Raw genomic sequence first — 17,184 nt, forward strand, 5'->3', positions numbered from 1 at the left:
GCTGCTCTGCCCAGGACCCCACCTGGTGAGGTGACCACACACTGCTCAGGGGTTCCAGCAGGTTGGCTGCAGCACTGGCAGGTCAAAAAGGCAGTTTTAACTTTTTGGCTGGAGAGCTTGGCAAGCCAAGAGGCCGTTTGCAAAAGGATGGGAGGGAAAAGGCTTCCTAATTTACAGCTGCAAGGTATTTACCTTAATGTTAAATGACAATTTCTTGCAAAACAATATTGCAGGAACTCCCTGGAGGCATTAATCAGAGGTTTTATCTCCCACTCTCACTGAGCAAGTGACAGATCCTTACAGATAACACCTCGGGCCAGGGGCTTTCATTCACAGCCTGTCCCCAGCTAAAGCATCAAACTCCTCTTGGGGTTCCTCAGTGCTTTTGTGGGTCTAGACCCAAAGCCTTTCTGTGAGACTCTGAAGGTGATGACTGGAGTTCTGACCCCTAGAAACAGCCTGTTATCAGCCCTCCTGAAGCCAGGTGCTCCCAGGTCCATCACCCCCAAGTGCTGCCTGCCAGGTCCCTCCTGTGACTGAGGGAAGAGTTTCCAGTGCAGGGAGGAAACAAGTCACAATTCCCAGCCTCCATCTGCAGGGAGGAGTTATCAGGCTGGTTCCACCACAGCTTTTTTGGGGTTGGGTTTTTTTTCTTTCCTTCCAAGTACCAAGCAAGGAGGCACATGGAACAGCAGGATATGGAGCTGGAGCCCTTGTTCCCAGCCCCTGCCAGCAGGCTGCACCCACAGAAACAGATGGTCCCTTCAGGTCATGGCTCCTCCAGACTGAGAGTGTGCAGCCAAAGGCAAGAATCACATAAACAGCATGGGATTTGATGGGAAAAAGGGATTTTGTACAGGAGAGGCTGAGCCCTGTCTGGGCACAGAAAACCTGGAGTCACAAGGCACCACCAGAGACAGTTGGCACCAACTGCAAGGAGGGTCGGGGCTCCCTCCACACCTCGAGGGCATCACCACTGCTCCTGGCTTGTGACAGACTCCTCCAGCAGCAGCACCAAGCCTGTGCTGAGTCCTGCACCCCTCCTGCCCCATGCAGAACACACAGCACTCTGTGGTGGCAATATCAGGAAAACCACATATGCTGTGATACCAAAAAAAACCTCACCCCAGAGTCTTGCCAGCCTGGTCCTCTTTTGCCACCATCCCATCCCTGCCCAGTTTTCAGTCTTTACCTCAAGCTGCTGCTCACCCCCACTATCACCATCAGCCCACTTCCCCTTTCCTTTCCCACCCCTCATTCCCCCTTGTCTTCCCAAACTCCTCTCAAGATGTGCTGCTGTACCTGCTTCCCTGCAAAATATATACAAAATAAAGTGTATTCTACAGGGCTGGGGATTTAAATCCTTATTCCCTTCATTGTATGCATCTTAAGGCATCATTTTTAAATGGTAGAAGCATGTCTACAGATTTATGTGCATCTTTAAGGTCTAATTTCCATAAAAAACAAGTGCAGAGTGTTTCTCAGCCCCAGGGCACAGCAGATAGAAGGAGAACACCTAATGAATTAAAAAATGTTTGGATAAAACTTATATAAACTCTTCCATATGCTAATAAGATGAAAGGCTATAATTATGAGCTGAATTGTGTACTGACACAAGTAGCTCTGTGCAATAAACGACATAATTTCAGTGTCCTTGAATCCAAAATAACATATTGTGGAAAGATGCTTTCTCATAAATCTCTCTCTGGGTTCTTTTCAACACCTCTGGAAGCACAGGTGATGCTAAGGGATGTAATAACTTCTCGGTTGGTATAAATTTCATCTTGATAGGGATCACCCAATATTTAAGGGCACATTTCCACTTCCTAAAGAGCCTTGATGGAAGGTAATTATAACCTTAGCTTGCATGATTTGAGTCATCAGCTGGCATTCACAGGAAAGCTACCCCTAAATGAGGTATGTGTGGTGCAGGGAGGGGGAATATTCTCACCAAGCTTCCACACTCTGATCTTTTCGCCCAACATAAATTTTTAATGCAGGAGGAATTTCATTTTTTGCAGTACAAAGCTGGGAAGGCACTCGAGTTTGTGTAAACAGCCAGCCACAGGGAGACTGCGCTCCACAAACATGCACTGCCAACAAAATCCATCTCCACGGCCCTCCCATTCACGAGTCACTGCCCCTTGTGCTCAGAGCATAATCCTGCCCAGCTCCCTGCCTGCCCAGCTGTGGCACTGACTGACAATGCCCAGGGCACTGCTCAGGGTGGTGCCAGTTTGGATGGTGTTCTCTGCACAGCACCCTCCTGCCTCCACAGCCTCCAAACCTGCACGACGTGGGGCTTGTGGAAAGCTGCACCCCAGCCATGGGAGGGAAGCCCCTTCTTCCCTCTCCTGGCCTCAGGTGGGCACCTCTCCCTCCCTCCTCACCCCAGGTACTCAGGTGGGGTAGGGATGATAGCTCCTCATCCCTGGGGGAGCTCATTACCATTTCTTATGCCTCATGCATTTGGGTGAAGCGACACAAAAAGCCCAGGTAATCAAATTATTAATGCCAGCACAAGCCTCCAGAAATGCTACCCAAGCCAGTGGAGTTGCTCCAATATGACTCCAGTCTGGACCTCCTGGCAACCAAGCACTGCCCAAGGTGGGCTGTCAATCCCTGACCTTCTGCTGGTACCTCAGGGCTCCAACCTTTGCTCCCTGTGCCAACACACACGAGCCGGGTCGGGCTGTCCCTTAAAGTACTCACAGCCTTTGCAGGCACGATGAAATGACAGAAGAACAAAAACAAGGAGTAAAAAAGTCCCACAGAGACGAAGCTGACACCAGAGTGGTGGCCAGGCTGGATTCTGGCTCCTGGGCTGGGCTTGCAGCACAGAGCCTGCTCGGTGCAGCAGTGACAGGAGCACTGCACCTCCTCCTCAGGCTGGGCTCGGGTTCCACGCAATCATCACCCCAATTTTAATCAATCTGGGGACATATTGCTCCCTTACAACTATAATTAGAGCTAGGCTGAATATCTTTTTCCAGCACTATGAACTCCGAGGTTATTTAACAAGACCAAATCAATCGGCTTCCTCAGCGTTCCACCTGGAGTTAAACATGTACCAAAAGGAAGTCATGAGAGGAGGAATATGCAAAGACTGCAGTCTTTCCCAGAGTCCTTTCCTGCCCCCTCTTTGCCACAGTGATGGAGACAGTCAGCACATTTTCTGCAGATCAATACTGCACGTGAATGTGACCACCACTCCAATTACTGCCTCAATTACTCCTGCACACCTACCCCTTCATCGAAGAAACACCCTGCAAGTGCTGCCCCTTGGAATGGCACCTGTGGGAAATCATTAACCCACTAATTTGAAATCAATTTAAAGTCCATTTGCCTAATGACATGAGCACTGTAAATTACCTATAAATTGTTAATTTATGAGAAAATGACATCAGAATTTTTGTTTTATTAATTGGCTTTTCCAGATGCAAGTTATTCCTAAAGCTTTATAATCCATGTCTCTTGGTGAGCAAACATTAAAACCTGCTTAATAAGACAACTTTTATGCCAAGAAATAGAGTAAAATGAGTAAACCAGCTCTTGTGAGCACTTCAGTATAAGGGTTTATGCATTCATCCTAGCAATTAGAGAAGGAGAAGTCATAGGGAGATTGAAAAAAAGGTCCTTTGAGTGTCTGTTCACGTTCGTGAACAAAATTGGTTCCAACCACATTTGCATTTTTCAGAAGCAAAATTCCTCCGAGTGCAGAAACCAACAGCAGCCCAGGTCACCTCTCCCATCATCCTCGTGCCTCCTTGGCAAGGGCTCAGCCAGGCACAGGCTGAGCTGGGAACCCACCTCTCAGCAAATATTTGAGTGACTGACTCGCTGGCCAAAGCATTTGCAGGAAATGGTTGTCAGAGCCTGTGTCCAGGGACCACAGTGTGATTTCCTTGCTGATATGGTGGCATTGGAGACTAACTTTTCCTGCCTATTCCTAGTGCAGGAGGGCAGAGACCTTCTTCAGATTATTTTCTTGTTATTCCATGTACCCAGCTCCACAAAAGTTAAGTATCTCATCACTTAACTCCTGTTTCAATCTCTGACTCCAGTTGGATCTGCATCCTTCATGTCCCATGCCATTCTCCAGGTCCTGAACTTCCTTCCTACCCCAGACAGCTGCTTGGGCACTGCTCACACACCATCCACAGCCACCCACAGAAATCAAGTCCATGTGATTTCTCTACCCCATGGTAACCAGGCAACAGGGCTGTAATTTTCAAATATTGATATTTACCCACAAAAATAACCAGTGCAAAGAAATCAGGGGTTTGACTGACCCAAAGAGCAAATACACCTGAGGAACCCACAGCTTGGTCCCAGACAGTCCCTGGGCATGGATCCACTGCACAGGAATTGCTTGGTCCCAGCACTCATCTTTACTGAACAGTCAGAAATAAAATCTCCAGATGCACAGTGACCTTGACAAGAACAAAAGAAGGGAGCGTAATGATTTCAGCTGCAGTCTGATGTCCAGCAAATCTTTCAGCCCTGGGTTTTCCAATTTCAGTACGATTTTAAGGGAAAAGACAGTTACAGGAGCGAGGTAATGGGAGCTCAGCAGAGCCAGCAGGAAGACAGTCAGGCAGCAGGGAGAGGCACTGCTCAGCAGTGCTTCAGAGCCCCAGTTTCCACCTGGGAAGAAAGACAAAGCCACAGGGTCTTTCCCAGATGTGTCCAGCAGTGGCTTGCAGGCCACCAGGCCAGGCTGCTTTCAGCTGTGTCTGGAGAAAGGCAAGGGAGCCCCAAAGCTGGCAGCATCACTGCTCATTCCAGCACGGTGCACACACACACATGGGGTAAGCCAGCCCCACTCACTCTCTTCCTGACCTCTTTAGGACTTGACCCCCAAATCCCCCCAACCAGCACGAATGCCCTCAAGAGCTCCTGTGTGCACAGAAATGACAGCTCCATGCAGGGACCAGCCCCCCTGCACTCCAGCAGCAGCCAGCACGCACAGACAGCTCCTATTTTTTTTGCCAAAATAGAAAGCTGCAGTCTCAAAGCTTTCCCTCTTCCATTAATGCTCTATTTAAGTTAGTCTTTGAGTCTGTCTGGATTACAAACCCATCCTCTCTCAGCAAACCCCGTTCCCAGACAGCCCTCCCCTCCCCTCCGCTAAGTAGATACTAAATATAAATATATACCCTGGAGAATGTGTTGGGAAAAAGAGGACTGGGATTTTTTAAAAAGCTTCCCCGTCCTTCATCTACTCGACAAACACACAGACCAAAACAGAGGTGCTTTGTTGTTTGTTTTCAGGGCTCCCAACCGAGAGCTCGTCCCTGCACGGCTCCTGCTGCACAGTGAAATGCTGGGAATGCCCTTCCTCAGGGATACACCAAGCCCCTCTGCTGCTCTCCTCCAGCAGATCCAGCCATGCCCGGGCAGGGCAGGTGATGAATACGAGCGTGTTGAAAGAAGAGCTGCCAGATGAACGCTGGCCCTATTCCCCAATCCCCTAGTGAAACCAATCCAGTCGGAAGAATTCCTGCCTGCTGATATGCTAATAGTTTAAATGAGCTTTAATTGGTTTCCCGACACTGCCCGTGCCACTCAGACACCCGCCCCAGCCCTCACTGCTGTCAGCCCTGCTGTGCCACACCTGCACCACCACCCAAACAGAGGAGATGCTGCTTCCCATGGGGCTCTTCTGCCTGTCCCACTTGTGCTCCGAATGTCTTTAATCTGGAGTGAAATCACAGCACCGCCTGTTCTGATCATTTCACAGCTCCCATTTAAAAGAAAACACCCTTAGGGCGGGGGAGAGCCGATAAGAAAAATCCAGGTCCTTGTGCTGTCTGCTCTTGGAAGCAGCAGGGAAGGGTGCGTGGGTGAAGGTAATGCAGAGATCAGTGAGTCACACCCCACCCTCAGCCGGCCGCTCTCCCCCCTCTGCAGCTCCTGCTGAGCCCGGTCCAAGAGCCCAGCAGAGTCTCTGCAGTTGTGGGTAATGTACCTGCACAGGCTTGAGCTTGGCTGCTGCAGCTGCAGGGACCCAGAGGGGGCTGATCAGACTCACCCACCTCTGTCCGTCAAACAGAATTCCTCCAATTTTGTGCTGGCACTAAATGAGCATTTCATTTGTTCCAGCTTTCTGCTCAGAGAGGCTGTGGCTTACAGTCCTCCATGCAGGTCACCTGAAGCAGCAGGGTGACATGCCTGGCCCTCAGGAGGGGACCTCATCCCCACAAAACCATCATTTTCCTCCATGGCCTTCTGCAGTACCTTGTTCCCACTCCCCCCGTGCTTTGAGCCCTAAGCTCCTGCAATAGCACAGCCCTCCTGGCTGGATCCAAACAGCACCGGGCAACCCACACTGCCTCATAAAGAGACAACGTTACCAAGGACAAGAACTCTGCAGGGAAGAAACCAGTTGTCCTTAGCTCTTGCTACACCCCATGTTTTTGACCAGCCACCCTCCCCTCTCTCCCCTCAAATTTTCTCCCCCAGCCACCACACCCCTCTGGGAGAGGAGGGAGCATAACCAATAGCCTGATGCAAAAGCTGTTGCAGATAAGACACCAGAGAACCTCAGTGCTGTCTCTTCCCAGGTACAGTGCAAGGCCCTGCCTGGATCCCTGTGAACAGCCTCAGTTCTATGTTTATTTTTCAGTGTGATCATCAAGCAAGACAGCAAAGTGACTCGTCACCATCCATCACCAGCTTCATTGTTTAGTAATAAGATGTATTGCCCCCTTGCAGCAAAATAACACTCCAGCCAGAGCTCCCATTTGTTATGATCTGGCTGACTGGGACAGCTGTTCACGTCAATGCTGTAAACACTCTGTTTGGAGCAGAGACAGGGAGTTTTAACTGCTAATAAATGGGACAGGCTGCGAGCACACGTGAGGTGAGAGGCTGGTCACCATCCGCCTTCCCCAGCCAGGCTCTTGCAGCAGCTCCAGGCCAGGGCTGCAGCCACTGGCCCCCTTCAAACACAGCACAGGGAGCGTGGCTCTGCCTGCTGAGCTGTCCCAGCAGCCGGTTAACCCTGCTGGGAGCTGCCACAGCACAGCCATCAGCACAGAGCATCCCCAAAATCCAGCTGTGAGTGGGCAGGGAGGGTTTGTTATGAGTCAGCTGGGTAAGGAGCTTTCTCAGCTCGAAGGAATGGGCTCAGAGCAGCAGTGCTGGAGGAAAAACTTACTTGTCTCCATGCATCTGGAGGAAGCTGAATCTGTTTTTCTGTAGTTGGCCTTATTAGAAGCAGCCCCAGGAGAGCAGACAGAGAGGCTTTCTGGAGAGCACTGGGGGGTCTTCTCTGGTAGCACACGGTGATAACCTGTGGAGGACAAAATTAGTGCTTAGTTGGGGGTCTCTGACCTGGCCTTTGTGCTTTCCAGGGTTAAGGCATGCTCTTCTCTCAGGTTTATCACCAGGCTGCTCAGCCATAAAGCTCCAGAGCAGCAAAGGCCCAGCAAACCTGAGCCTCTGGCAGCAGCTGGAAGATGGTAACTGCATACTGGAGGGTGAGATCTGTCACCACACCAGATGCCTAAACACGCACTGGGGGAGTTCAGAGTGTGATTTCTCTCCCCATGTAAAATCCAGGCCCCAAGGAAACAGCAGCCTTCCCATATTCCCAGTGCCAAGAGCCCTGGGACATGGCAAGGGTGCTACACAAGAGCCAGCTCAGCAAGGGCAGTCCTGGATGATGCACAGGAGCCTTCCAGCAGCATCCATCAGCACATTTCACTGAGGTCAGAGCCTCACACATTAGACACAGATGTCACTTCCATTTTTACATCAGGAAAAATAAAGCTTCAAGACATACAGACACAAAGCACTCGTGACATCTCCTGGTTTATCGTCACTGTCATTCCAGGCACTCACAACAGCCTGGGTTTGTCCTTTGGCTCCCTTACAGCAGCTCCTTTGAGAGATACACGACAATGGGGGCAGAGGGCAAGTCTGCTTATTCACACCTATGCTTCTGACAAACTAAAACCCTCAGGAAGACTGCAAGGGTTAAAAAAAAAAAAAAAAAAGCAAACTTAAGAGATCAGCCACCAGCCTCTGCAGCAGTTGACCCCCAAAGAGCATACATAGGAGCACTGTGCAGAGCTAGCTCAGTAGCATTTGAAAGCAAAATAAAAAGCTGGTCTAGCTTTCCCAGAATTCAGCCAGCCCCCCAGACTGTTTCAGCTGTCTGCAAGCAGTGCTGTGTCTCTGTGCCAGAGGACATAGACTGAGTCTAAAGACAGAACAGGTAAAAGTAGCAAATATGACCCAAGCAGCACATCTCCCCTACCCTCCCCTTGAGCAGTCTGGCAGCTTAAGGAGTTTCTCTTGTGAGAAGCTTCCCCCTCTCCAAACAAAGAGCTGTAAAGAAAATCCCACAGGCAGCACTTCTTGGGCTGCCTCTCATTTAGGAAACAACCACGGGTCCAGGTGACACTCAAGGCAATGAACCATCACTCCTCACCCTCCCGTGACAAAACTACCTTATCCATCAAACACAAACCCCTTCAAGCGAAGCAGAGCAGCCGTGGCAGGCGGCTGCAAACTCATCATGCTCTTGAATGCCACCAAGGGGCAGCTCATACCTCTCATCTCTGCCCTGAGCATGGAGCTGTTCTGACAGGCAGTGCTCAACGCCGAGGCAAACTTTTTCCACACTCAAACAACCTCTGCACAGCCGTTTTAAAAGCTCACCCTGAGTTTGCCCTGCCCCACTCCCGGGGTTCAGCCTGGTTAGAGAAATAATCTCAGAGCACCTCATTTCACATGGGAGGTTCCTCATCACCCAATGCCCATCACGCTCCAAGGAGGCTGCAGAGCTCCCTGGTGTCAGTGAATGAGACATCAGTGCCCACACCTGTGGATAGGATGAGCCCAACACAGAGCACAAGCTGCTTGTCTTCCTGCCAAACCCAGGCAAGCCCCAATGCTCTCAGTGCCACTTTTCAGCTGAGCCCTTCAGTGACTGGGTGTCCTCACCCCCACCCTCATCCTGGGACTGTGAGGCTGGCACGTCTTCCACTGGAAGAGGACATGACCTGTCCTCCCTGCCCACATGCTCTCACATGGGCTACCCAAAGCAGCACCACAGCCCTTCCTCTCAGACTTACCCCCTCTTGGCTATCCACACCTCCTTCCTGCCCAAAGTCACCCCTCACTGCTGCCTCACAACCTCCTTTTCCACAAGCAGAACCTTCCATGTTTAAGGCAGGCTGTGATTCAGGCAGGCAGTAGAAATGTGTTTGTAATTTAATTTAGCCTCCTCCCTGTCCCACCACCAGAGGCTGGTGCCAGCTGCTGCCTTCCAGCCCAGCCGTGGCTGGATTTACACTGCCAGGTTAATCCAGACTGATGCACACACAACCCCAGCCAGCAAAGCAGCTTCTCTGCTTCAGATCTGGGGTTGAAACCAAGTCTTTGGCAATTTCTCTCACCCCAGCTCAAGCCACTTCAGGCTTTACTCCTATCCAGGCTCCTTCACTGCTTTTCTCCCTGTCAAAACACCCATCATGGTGCTACAAGGCTTCATGTCCCTGCCTGTTGCAGTCAATAAACTTGCTCTAACTTGAGGAAAAAAAAAAGGCAACAAGAAATAGGCATTGTGGGTCAACACACAAAAAAACATGAGCCACAAACCTCCCAGGTACCCACTGTTTTGGGCTCACTTGAGCTCCTGCCCTGGCTTACAGAAAGGAGAGCCTGGCACCCAGCCTCTCTGGCTCATCACCATCCTCAGGGTTTGGGGAGCACATAATAACTGAATAAACAGCCAACAAGGATAAAAAAAGAGCATCCCCGAGGCACTGCTCCCCACGGGGCTGCCAGAGCTCTGGAGGAGCCACTAAGATGTGTCATCTGCGGGGTGACAAATTACCGGGGAAGGCAAGAGGGTGAGTCATCCTCTTTGACTGACCCCTGTGTCAGCTGTCAGAGCGGGCAGGCTGTTCCCGAGCTGCTCAGAAATGGATAACGAGCCTTGTGGGGCTCTCAGGAACCAGCCGGGGGCCGAGCTCAATGCAGGGCAATGCCCTCATAGGCACCGTCTGAGAGAGAGGGGGAGGCACCGAGCACAGCAGGGGGGAGAAAAACACAAAGGAGTAAAAATAAATAAAAAACTGAAAATATTCTTTTTTCTTTCTTTCTTTTTTCCTATCAGCGTGGCTGAGTCAGGTTTAAAAAGCTCCCTGTTTCTGTGCTAAGCCACCTGCAGTGGGGTTGGTTTTGGGGTGGGAAGGAGCCTGTGTGAGAAGGGGCACGGGGAGCACAGGTAGAGCCCTCAAATGCTGCTGTGGAGGTAATGGAGACCTCGCTGTGCCAGGGGCTGACAGAAGACCAAGGGGAATTTGCTGTGTGTGATAAAGACTTCACACCAGACTCGCTCACCTGGGGGGAGAGATGGGGCTCTGCCAAGTGGCAGGCAGCAGGTTTTGGAGTGTGGACCATCAGCATTAGCACGGGGGCTGAGCCAGCAGCCTGCATGGACAGGCTCCTGCAGATGGAAACACAGTTCCTTCCCTCCTCTGCCAGCTTGAAATGAATAGCAAGCAGCTGTCACCCTGTGTGATCCCTCCTCCCAGCCCCTTCCCCTGTCCCAAACCCTTCCTCAGCCCAGCAGCCGTTTTCTGAGGAGCCATGGAAACTGTCCATCTCTGCCTGTGCCTGCAGCTGTCCCACCCCTTTCCTGGGTCCCCATCCCCACATTTGGCAGACCTGGGCACTCACCAGGTGGTCCTTCAGTCCTGCAAAGGAAAACCTGTGCCTCCTCTGTGGTCCACAGCCTGCACACAGCTCCCTGCCCGTGTGCCAGGCAGTGCCTGTCACACCTGCTCTTGGGGCAAAGAGTGAATTCACAGCCAAAACCAACCCCCTTCCAGGCTTTCCTGGTGATTTCCCAATGGCAAGGTTGAGTATAAACCCTCCCCTACTGGCAACCTCCAACTTCTCATTAAAGGGAACACATTCCTCCTTCCTGTGGGTACTGATCTGAGCCTTCCTGGTATTTATTAACAGAGGTTTCACCAGAAACTTTGGCCTCACTGAAGACGTGAGGGCTGGAAATCGAGGGAGGTTTGTGCTGTCAGTGCTGTCCTTCCCAGCAGTGTTGTACCTGGGTGCCCTGTGGGCACATCCAAACGAGGGGGTGCAGGGGTCCTGGGAGGTGCAGGACAGCCCTTTGGTGCTGCAGCACAGAGAGAAACCACGACCAGAAGTTTGTGCCAGGCACGATGTGCTTTGAGAAGCTGCAGTGCTGCAGGAGCAGGCAGGTGAATCCCCTTCTCTTGGAGTCGGCACAGGACAATCTTCATGCTCTGGAAGAAGCACAGCATGGAGTGGAGGAGTAAAAAGGCTCCACAAACCTTGGCTAACGCTCCTGTTTGATCCAGTCCTCTTGCAGACCTGTGAGGGATCCTGAGCTGCCTTTTCCAGACTGCCAGCTCTTCTGGATGTGATAAATTGGCTTCCAGAGGCTCGATTTCAGCAGTAGGAGCAGCCAATCTTGTGCCTGTTGGGAACTGGTTCTGTGGCCTCCTTCCCACTGCCTTCCTCACGCCCAGCACAGATCCTGCCAGCGCCACTCTGGCTGTCACTGCGTGAACAGTGACACAGGGACAAGTGAGGGATCCAAACGTGAGAATGTCAAAATCTTTTATTTACAACAGTCTCCAAAAATCAAGGAACACTGAAAATAGTGAGGGTAGGAGACGACTTACAAAAGGAACACGCGTACATCAGGAATTGTGCTACATCACTCTGAGGACTGACACTCTAAGGTCTGCACACGACGTGGTGAAACGGCAGTGCCCTCCCTGCCTCTGTCCTCGGGGTGCTCACACCTCTTCTCCCCTTGGATTTTGGACCATCTTCCCTCCCATTTGTTCTGCTGGCCCCTGCAAACCTTTCTGCTCATCCTCTTGTTGCTCTGTTCCTGGCCATCGCCCCCCCCTTCCCTCCCCTGCCCAAAGGAGGAGTGGAGAGGAGAAAGCCAAACAACTCTGTCCTCAGGATGGAGACAGGCCTTGAAAGCCTGTTAGCTCTGGGACCCTGGGTGCTAAACCAGGGCAGAGCAGTTAGCAGAGGCCTTTGAAAAATCTCTGAACTATGGCCTGTGTGCTATCTGGGGTGAGCAGTGATTTCAGAAGAAATAGCCAAGAGACTGTGAATTTGTCTTCCCTGGCTGCAAATCAATCTGCACAGTGGACAGTGTGGGAGGATTTATGTGTGTCATGGGGTTAAATAAAAGGCCTTTTGTAACCTTGCAGGAGGGCAGGCTGCTCTGGTATGAAAATTCAGTGGAGGACAAGCTAAAAGAATTAGACACTGTGACATAAAGCAACATCCCAGTTTGCTCCAGCAGAGACAAAGCCAGGGTCTCTGGAGAACCATTGCATCCAGACTACTGTGTCAGTGGTCCCAGTAGCTCTCTAAACATGCCACGTGTCCTTCTCCTTCGTGATATTTCTCAGGCTGCCTTTGCTCTGACACAGTTTCAGGTCCAGCAGGGATTGAGAAACACAGCCCAGCTCAGCCACTGATCCCTTTCAGAACCTGCAGCCTTGGCAATTGCTGAGTTCTGTGGCCAAACCTGATGGCCCAGTTGCCCAAACCCTCAAGAGGCACCACAACATAAAGAAACAAACAGAGTGAGGAGTCCTGGGTCTGTTCCTTCCTCTGACACTGATCTTTGCACATCACAGCAGCTCTGTTCCACCTTGCTCCAAAGCTGATGTGGACATGGCTGTTGAGAGCAGGGACTCTCTCCCCAAGTGTCCACAGCCACAAGGAGCCCTGAACTCACTCAGCAGCTCCACTGAAGATAAAGAGCAGCCACCCCAGCTCTGTGCATGAATCACAGAGCTTCAGCACTGGGGAGAGAACTCCTGGGCAGGACAGGACCTGCTCTGTTCTGCAGGAGACTGCAATGACTCCCCTCCTGAAACATTAACTTTTCAGAACTTAACCCTCAAAACACCATTTACTAGAAATAAAGGAGTGGGCAGTTAACAGGCACATTCCCCTGCCATGTGCTCTAACTGAGAACTCACCTATGGTTCCTTTTAATTGCAGCAAGATTGTTTTGAAATGGAAAATCAGAGCACTCTCTTCCAAGTAGGGCTGGTCTGATGTGTTCTACTGTTTAAAAACATCAAAACTGGCAGGTTTGTGTGAAGCAGTTCAACTCCCTGGCTTCCTCTGTCTGAGAAATTTTCCCTGAGACTTCTCCATCCACTTTCAGTCCAGACTCTGTGAGCACCTTAGGCAAGAGCTGCTACCACGGAGCAGACTGATCCTTGCTCAGCAAGACAAGGGGGCCCAAGAGATGGTCTGGGAAACAGAGGAGTTATCAGAGGAAGAAGATAGGCAGAAATGTGGGAGGAATCGATTTAGGCTGAGCATCTGCTCCTGGAACAGTACCAGACAGGTGAGGCCTTGTTTTTTATTGCTACAAGCATCTGCCTCAGAGCACCAATTCCCAGCAGGGCTGTCAGTCCCACCTCCACATTTGCTCAGATAAAGCCATCCCTTTTCTTACCTCTATAATTTTATGGATATTTTGTAATCACAGGGAGGACACTGCCTACGAGGAAATGGATGTATACATCTGCTCCTGATTTATCATCTCCACAGATGCTTGGGAAGATCTGGATGTTGTAAGTGTTTTGGGGGAGGCTGGGCCCCACCTCTAAGCCTCTTTCACTCCACTGCACGTGGAGAAAGCACCAGCCACCCTGACCACAGAGGTGTGCAGAGGGAAGTGGTGATGGGGCAAATGACTGGTTAGATCTTAAGACAAGTGCCATGACTGTGTTTAGTCACTACCAACATCCAATGAGTCCTTGCAGCGAAAAACGTCACCTAAGATCATCTCCTGACTTTTCTGCCATCCTGCTACAACCTGGTGTAAGCTCCTCTTCCTCTCCTTGCCTCAGTTTCCTTGCTGGGGAGGCACAGTCTCCTCAGTGTGCCTTTGTGAATCATCTGCTTGCAGCTCTGCACTTATCTTGGTGTCTCCTGCTCCTTTCTGAGTCATTCCAGCCATTGCTTTCCCAGTATTACCTTGAACAGTCAAGGGCAAGGTGATGCCCTGCTCCTGCCAGTGCCAGCCAGCCCTTCTGCATGGAGGGAGCTGGGCTGGCCAGAGAAGAGGAGGCAAAATCAGAGCTTGTCCTTTTCCCTGCCTGCTCCAGAAAACAGGATGGACCCTGTCATGTGCCAAGAACTCTGTTATTTTCGTCTGCAGATCAGACACTGCCAGATCAGACCCAGGAGACATAAAAGGTTTCCCACTACTTTGAAATTAATCTTTGCCTTCCAAGAGTGGCTGAGTGAATGTTCTCAGCATGGTGTGTCCAGAGTCCTGCTGGAGGTGGGGGGCTTATGTAGCTTCTTTATAGTGAGCATAAATGTAGGACACCAGGGGCTGAAATGAGCTTTCAACTTTGCAGGATTCAAAGCACATCTATGCCTTGTCCTAAAGGCCTTTCAAGTTTCCTCAGGCTCATAGAAGGAGAAACTTCCTTTAAGGGTGCCCTCAGCACCTTATTCTCTTCTCTGGTGACCTGGAAATATCCAGCAGCTTTAATCACCCCAATGAGGTTGAAGTCTTTGCCAAGTTCAGGTCAGGCCACCAGCCAGAGCATCCGCAGCAGCAGCAGCAGGGCTACCTCGCTCTCCCCTGCAGCACCTGCACAGCCACACGTGTCCCAGGGGGCTGTGTATCATCAGCACCCTGCCCTCTCTGCTCACTGCCACTCAGGAGTGCTCAGGGCACCACCAGGAGTTAAACCTGGAGCCCAGATGTAGGGAAAGGCATGGCTTGCAGGTCAAGGATTGGGCTGGACCGTGCACAGCAGCCATCAAAGCAGCACAGCTTAAGCACAGTCGAAAATCCTTCCCAGAACCATTTATTCATGGGCACGGGGTTCATTATGCAGGAGCTGGTGCAGATCAGAGGTAGGTGCCAGGGAACACTTAACACTTTGCAGAAAGGGGTGACTCAGCTGCACCATGGGATAGTGAGGAGAAACCAGGTCTGCTCTGCTCACGGTCTCACCAACCTCACTGCCTGCAGCAGGATTGCTCTGGCAATCTCTGGCTTCCCCCTGGAATCAACAAAAGTCCTGTCCTGTCACTCCTCTCTCCAGCTGACGCCTTGGGGAACCTACTTTAGAAACAGGCATTTGACCCAGTTCCCCAGAGGTGACATGATGTGAAGGTGTAAGATTAGCAGGGATTAGAGCAGGGATGCACTGAGCCAAGCAGAAGCAGCTGCTGGTCTCTCAGGCAGCAAAGGCCCCAAAACTTGGCTGGAAATGGGCTTCCTGGAATTTCCATCTTAGAAAGGGGGTTTGATCCAGACAGAGAACACAAAGCCACCAGGGACATGGAATCTGCAAAGAAATGGAGTCAGGCTCCTTCCTGGCCACGTCCCTCAGATAATGGTTAATGTATCTCCCTGTGGGCCCGACCCTTCCCTTCTGCTGAGGACCAGCTGTGCTGCATATCAATGTACACTTAGCTATTTCAATTTTTAAAATATGATAGAACCAGTGATGCTTAAAATGTACTTGTTAATGGCACCAGTTTGCGATTTCATTTTACTTTAATATAAACCATCTGCTCGGAGCAGCGGCAGCTGCAGCTCCTCTGCCCTCGTGTCCCCACACAGGAGGGTGTCTCTGAGCTGCCACAGAGGATGCTGTGCATGGCACCAGGTATGGGCTCCACCTGGGTAACCCAGGGGTTTCCTGGTCCTCAGAGTAAGAGCTGACTGCAGTGACCAAAGGGCTGTTTCCTCTCCACCATGAAGGGCAGAGGCAGTGACTGGTGAGGTGACCAGGAGGGACTGGGCATTGATGTTGCCTTGGCCTCACTACTGAGAGGAAGGAGGGGAGGGCAGGCTTTTGATGGCTGTTCACAGACCCAAGAGACTCCAGCAAAAGGTGCTCTGTCCCCTCAGAAAGAAGGGGAAAGCCATGTGTCCCAACACCCTCCCTGAATGATGAAAGAAGGTGGTGCCACCCAGCACCTCTAGTTTGGATCCCACAATGACACCCATGAGAGCTCCTGTGCAGTGAGTTCACTGCTGGTCTGGCTTGAGTACAGGTAAAGAACCAGATAATGCTGTTCTCCAGGCCTTTCCAACAGCTCACTGCTGTTCTTGAAGGCTCAGGTAGAGAGGCACAGGCTTGGAGTTGGGGGTAGGACATCACCTCAAGAGCCATCGTTGCAATGCTGACCCTGGACAAGGGGAGGGAAGAGACAGAGGGAAGTGTTTTTTAAAGGATCAGATGGCCTTCCCAACTTCTCCCCTTTTAGCTTTGCGGTTCCAGAAAGCTCTGTTGGTTAAAAAAAAAAAAAAAAAGAAATTTAAAAGAACAAGATAAGAAAAAAAGAAAAGAAAAGCAGAAAGAAAACTGAGAGAAGGAGACCTCTTCCCCTCCTACTCACGGGCTGAGGTATTCCCTGGGCAGCCCTCACTGTCCGTCATCCATCCGTCACTACCCAAAATAAATACAAGTTTAGAGCAAAACTCATTAGAAAATAAAGTGCATCTGGAGTTGAAAAACTTCTGGGAAAAAAAGGGGATTTTTTTCCTCTTTTGTTTTCTTTACAAAAAATATCCTTTAAAAAGAAAAGAAAAAAAGAAAGGGAGAGCAAGAGGACAGAGGCTCCTGGCCTGGGTTCTACAGGGCTGTCCCGTTGGGGAGAGGGATCTTAAACCCGCTCTTGAGCAGGGCGAGGCAGACGCAGAGGCCCAGCAGGCCGGCCAGGAGCACCCCCAGCACGGCCTTGAGGCAGGAAGTCCTGCTGCGGGTGAAGGTGCCGGGGCCCATGATGCTGAGCAGGGCCGTGCTCACAGTCAGCGTGTACACGATGGACACCCCCGTGTTGAGGGCCACGATCTTCCCGAACTTGGCGAAGGGGGCGATGATGCAGAAGAAGAGCGGGACGGTGGCGATGACGGTGGTGACGGCGCTGGACACGATGGCCACCCCCACGTGCCGCACGGCCTCCACGGTCCTCCACTGCCGGCACGCCCGGGGGTCCTGGGGGAGGGAGAGCGGTGTGAGGGCACAGCAACACGGGGCTGCACTCACAGCTTGGGCTTTGAATCACAGGATCAGCCAGGCTGGAAAAGACCTCTGAGGGCATCGAGTCCAACCTTTGACCCGACACCGCCTTGTCAGCTCGACCACGGCACCAACA

General features: G+C 51.3%; 1 protein-coding gene and 1 long non-coding RNA gene across 8 annotated transcripts in view; both read right to left on the bottom strand.

The window, feature by feature from the left end:
- The window catches only part of LOC127470586 (uncharacterized), a 53,698-nt gene extending 42,797 nt beyond the window's left edge, over positions 1 to 10,901 (bottom strand). The window contains exons 1-2 of the long non-coding RNA XR_007904330.1: positions 10,699 to 10,901; positions 7,163 to 7,297 (exon numbers count right to left, since the gene is read on the bottom strand). This is a non-coding gene — a long non-coding RNA (uncharacterized LOC127470586). The remainder of the gene's footprint in view (positions 1 to 7,162; positions 7,298 to 10,698) is intronic.
- A 707-nt stretch (positions 10,902 to 11,608) lies between these two features.
- DISP3 (dispatched RND transporter family member 3) overlaps positions 11,609 to 17,184 on the bottom strand; it is a 38,963-nt gene continuing 33,387 nt past the window's right edge. For all 7 annotated transcript variants that reach the window (XM_051786217.1, XM_051786215.1, XM_051786212.1 and 4 more), the window contains one exon: positions 11,609 to 17,024. In XM_051786217.1, coding sequence (XP_051642177.1) covers positions 16,662 to 17,024 — 363 coding nt within the window. In that variant the 3' untranslated portion in view covers positions 11,609 to 16,661. The remainder of the gene's footprint in view (positions 17,025 to 17,184) is intronic.

Source organism: Manacus candei, unplaced genomic scaffold (assembly GCF_025592945.1).
Source record: "Manacus candei isolate 608988 ecotype Guabito, Panama unplaced genomic scaffold, ASM2559294v1 h1tg000022l, whole genome shotgun sequence".
Classification (NCBI taxonomy): Eukaryota; Metazoa; Chordata; class Aves; order Passeriformes; family Pipridae; genus Manacus; species Manacus candei.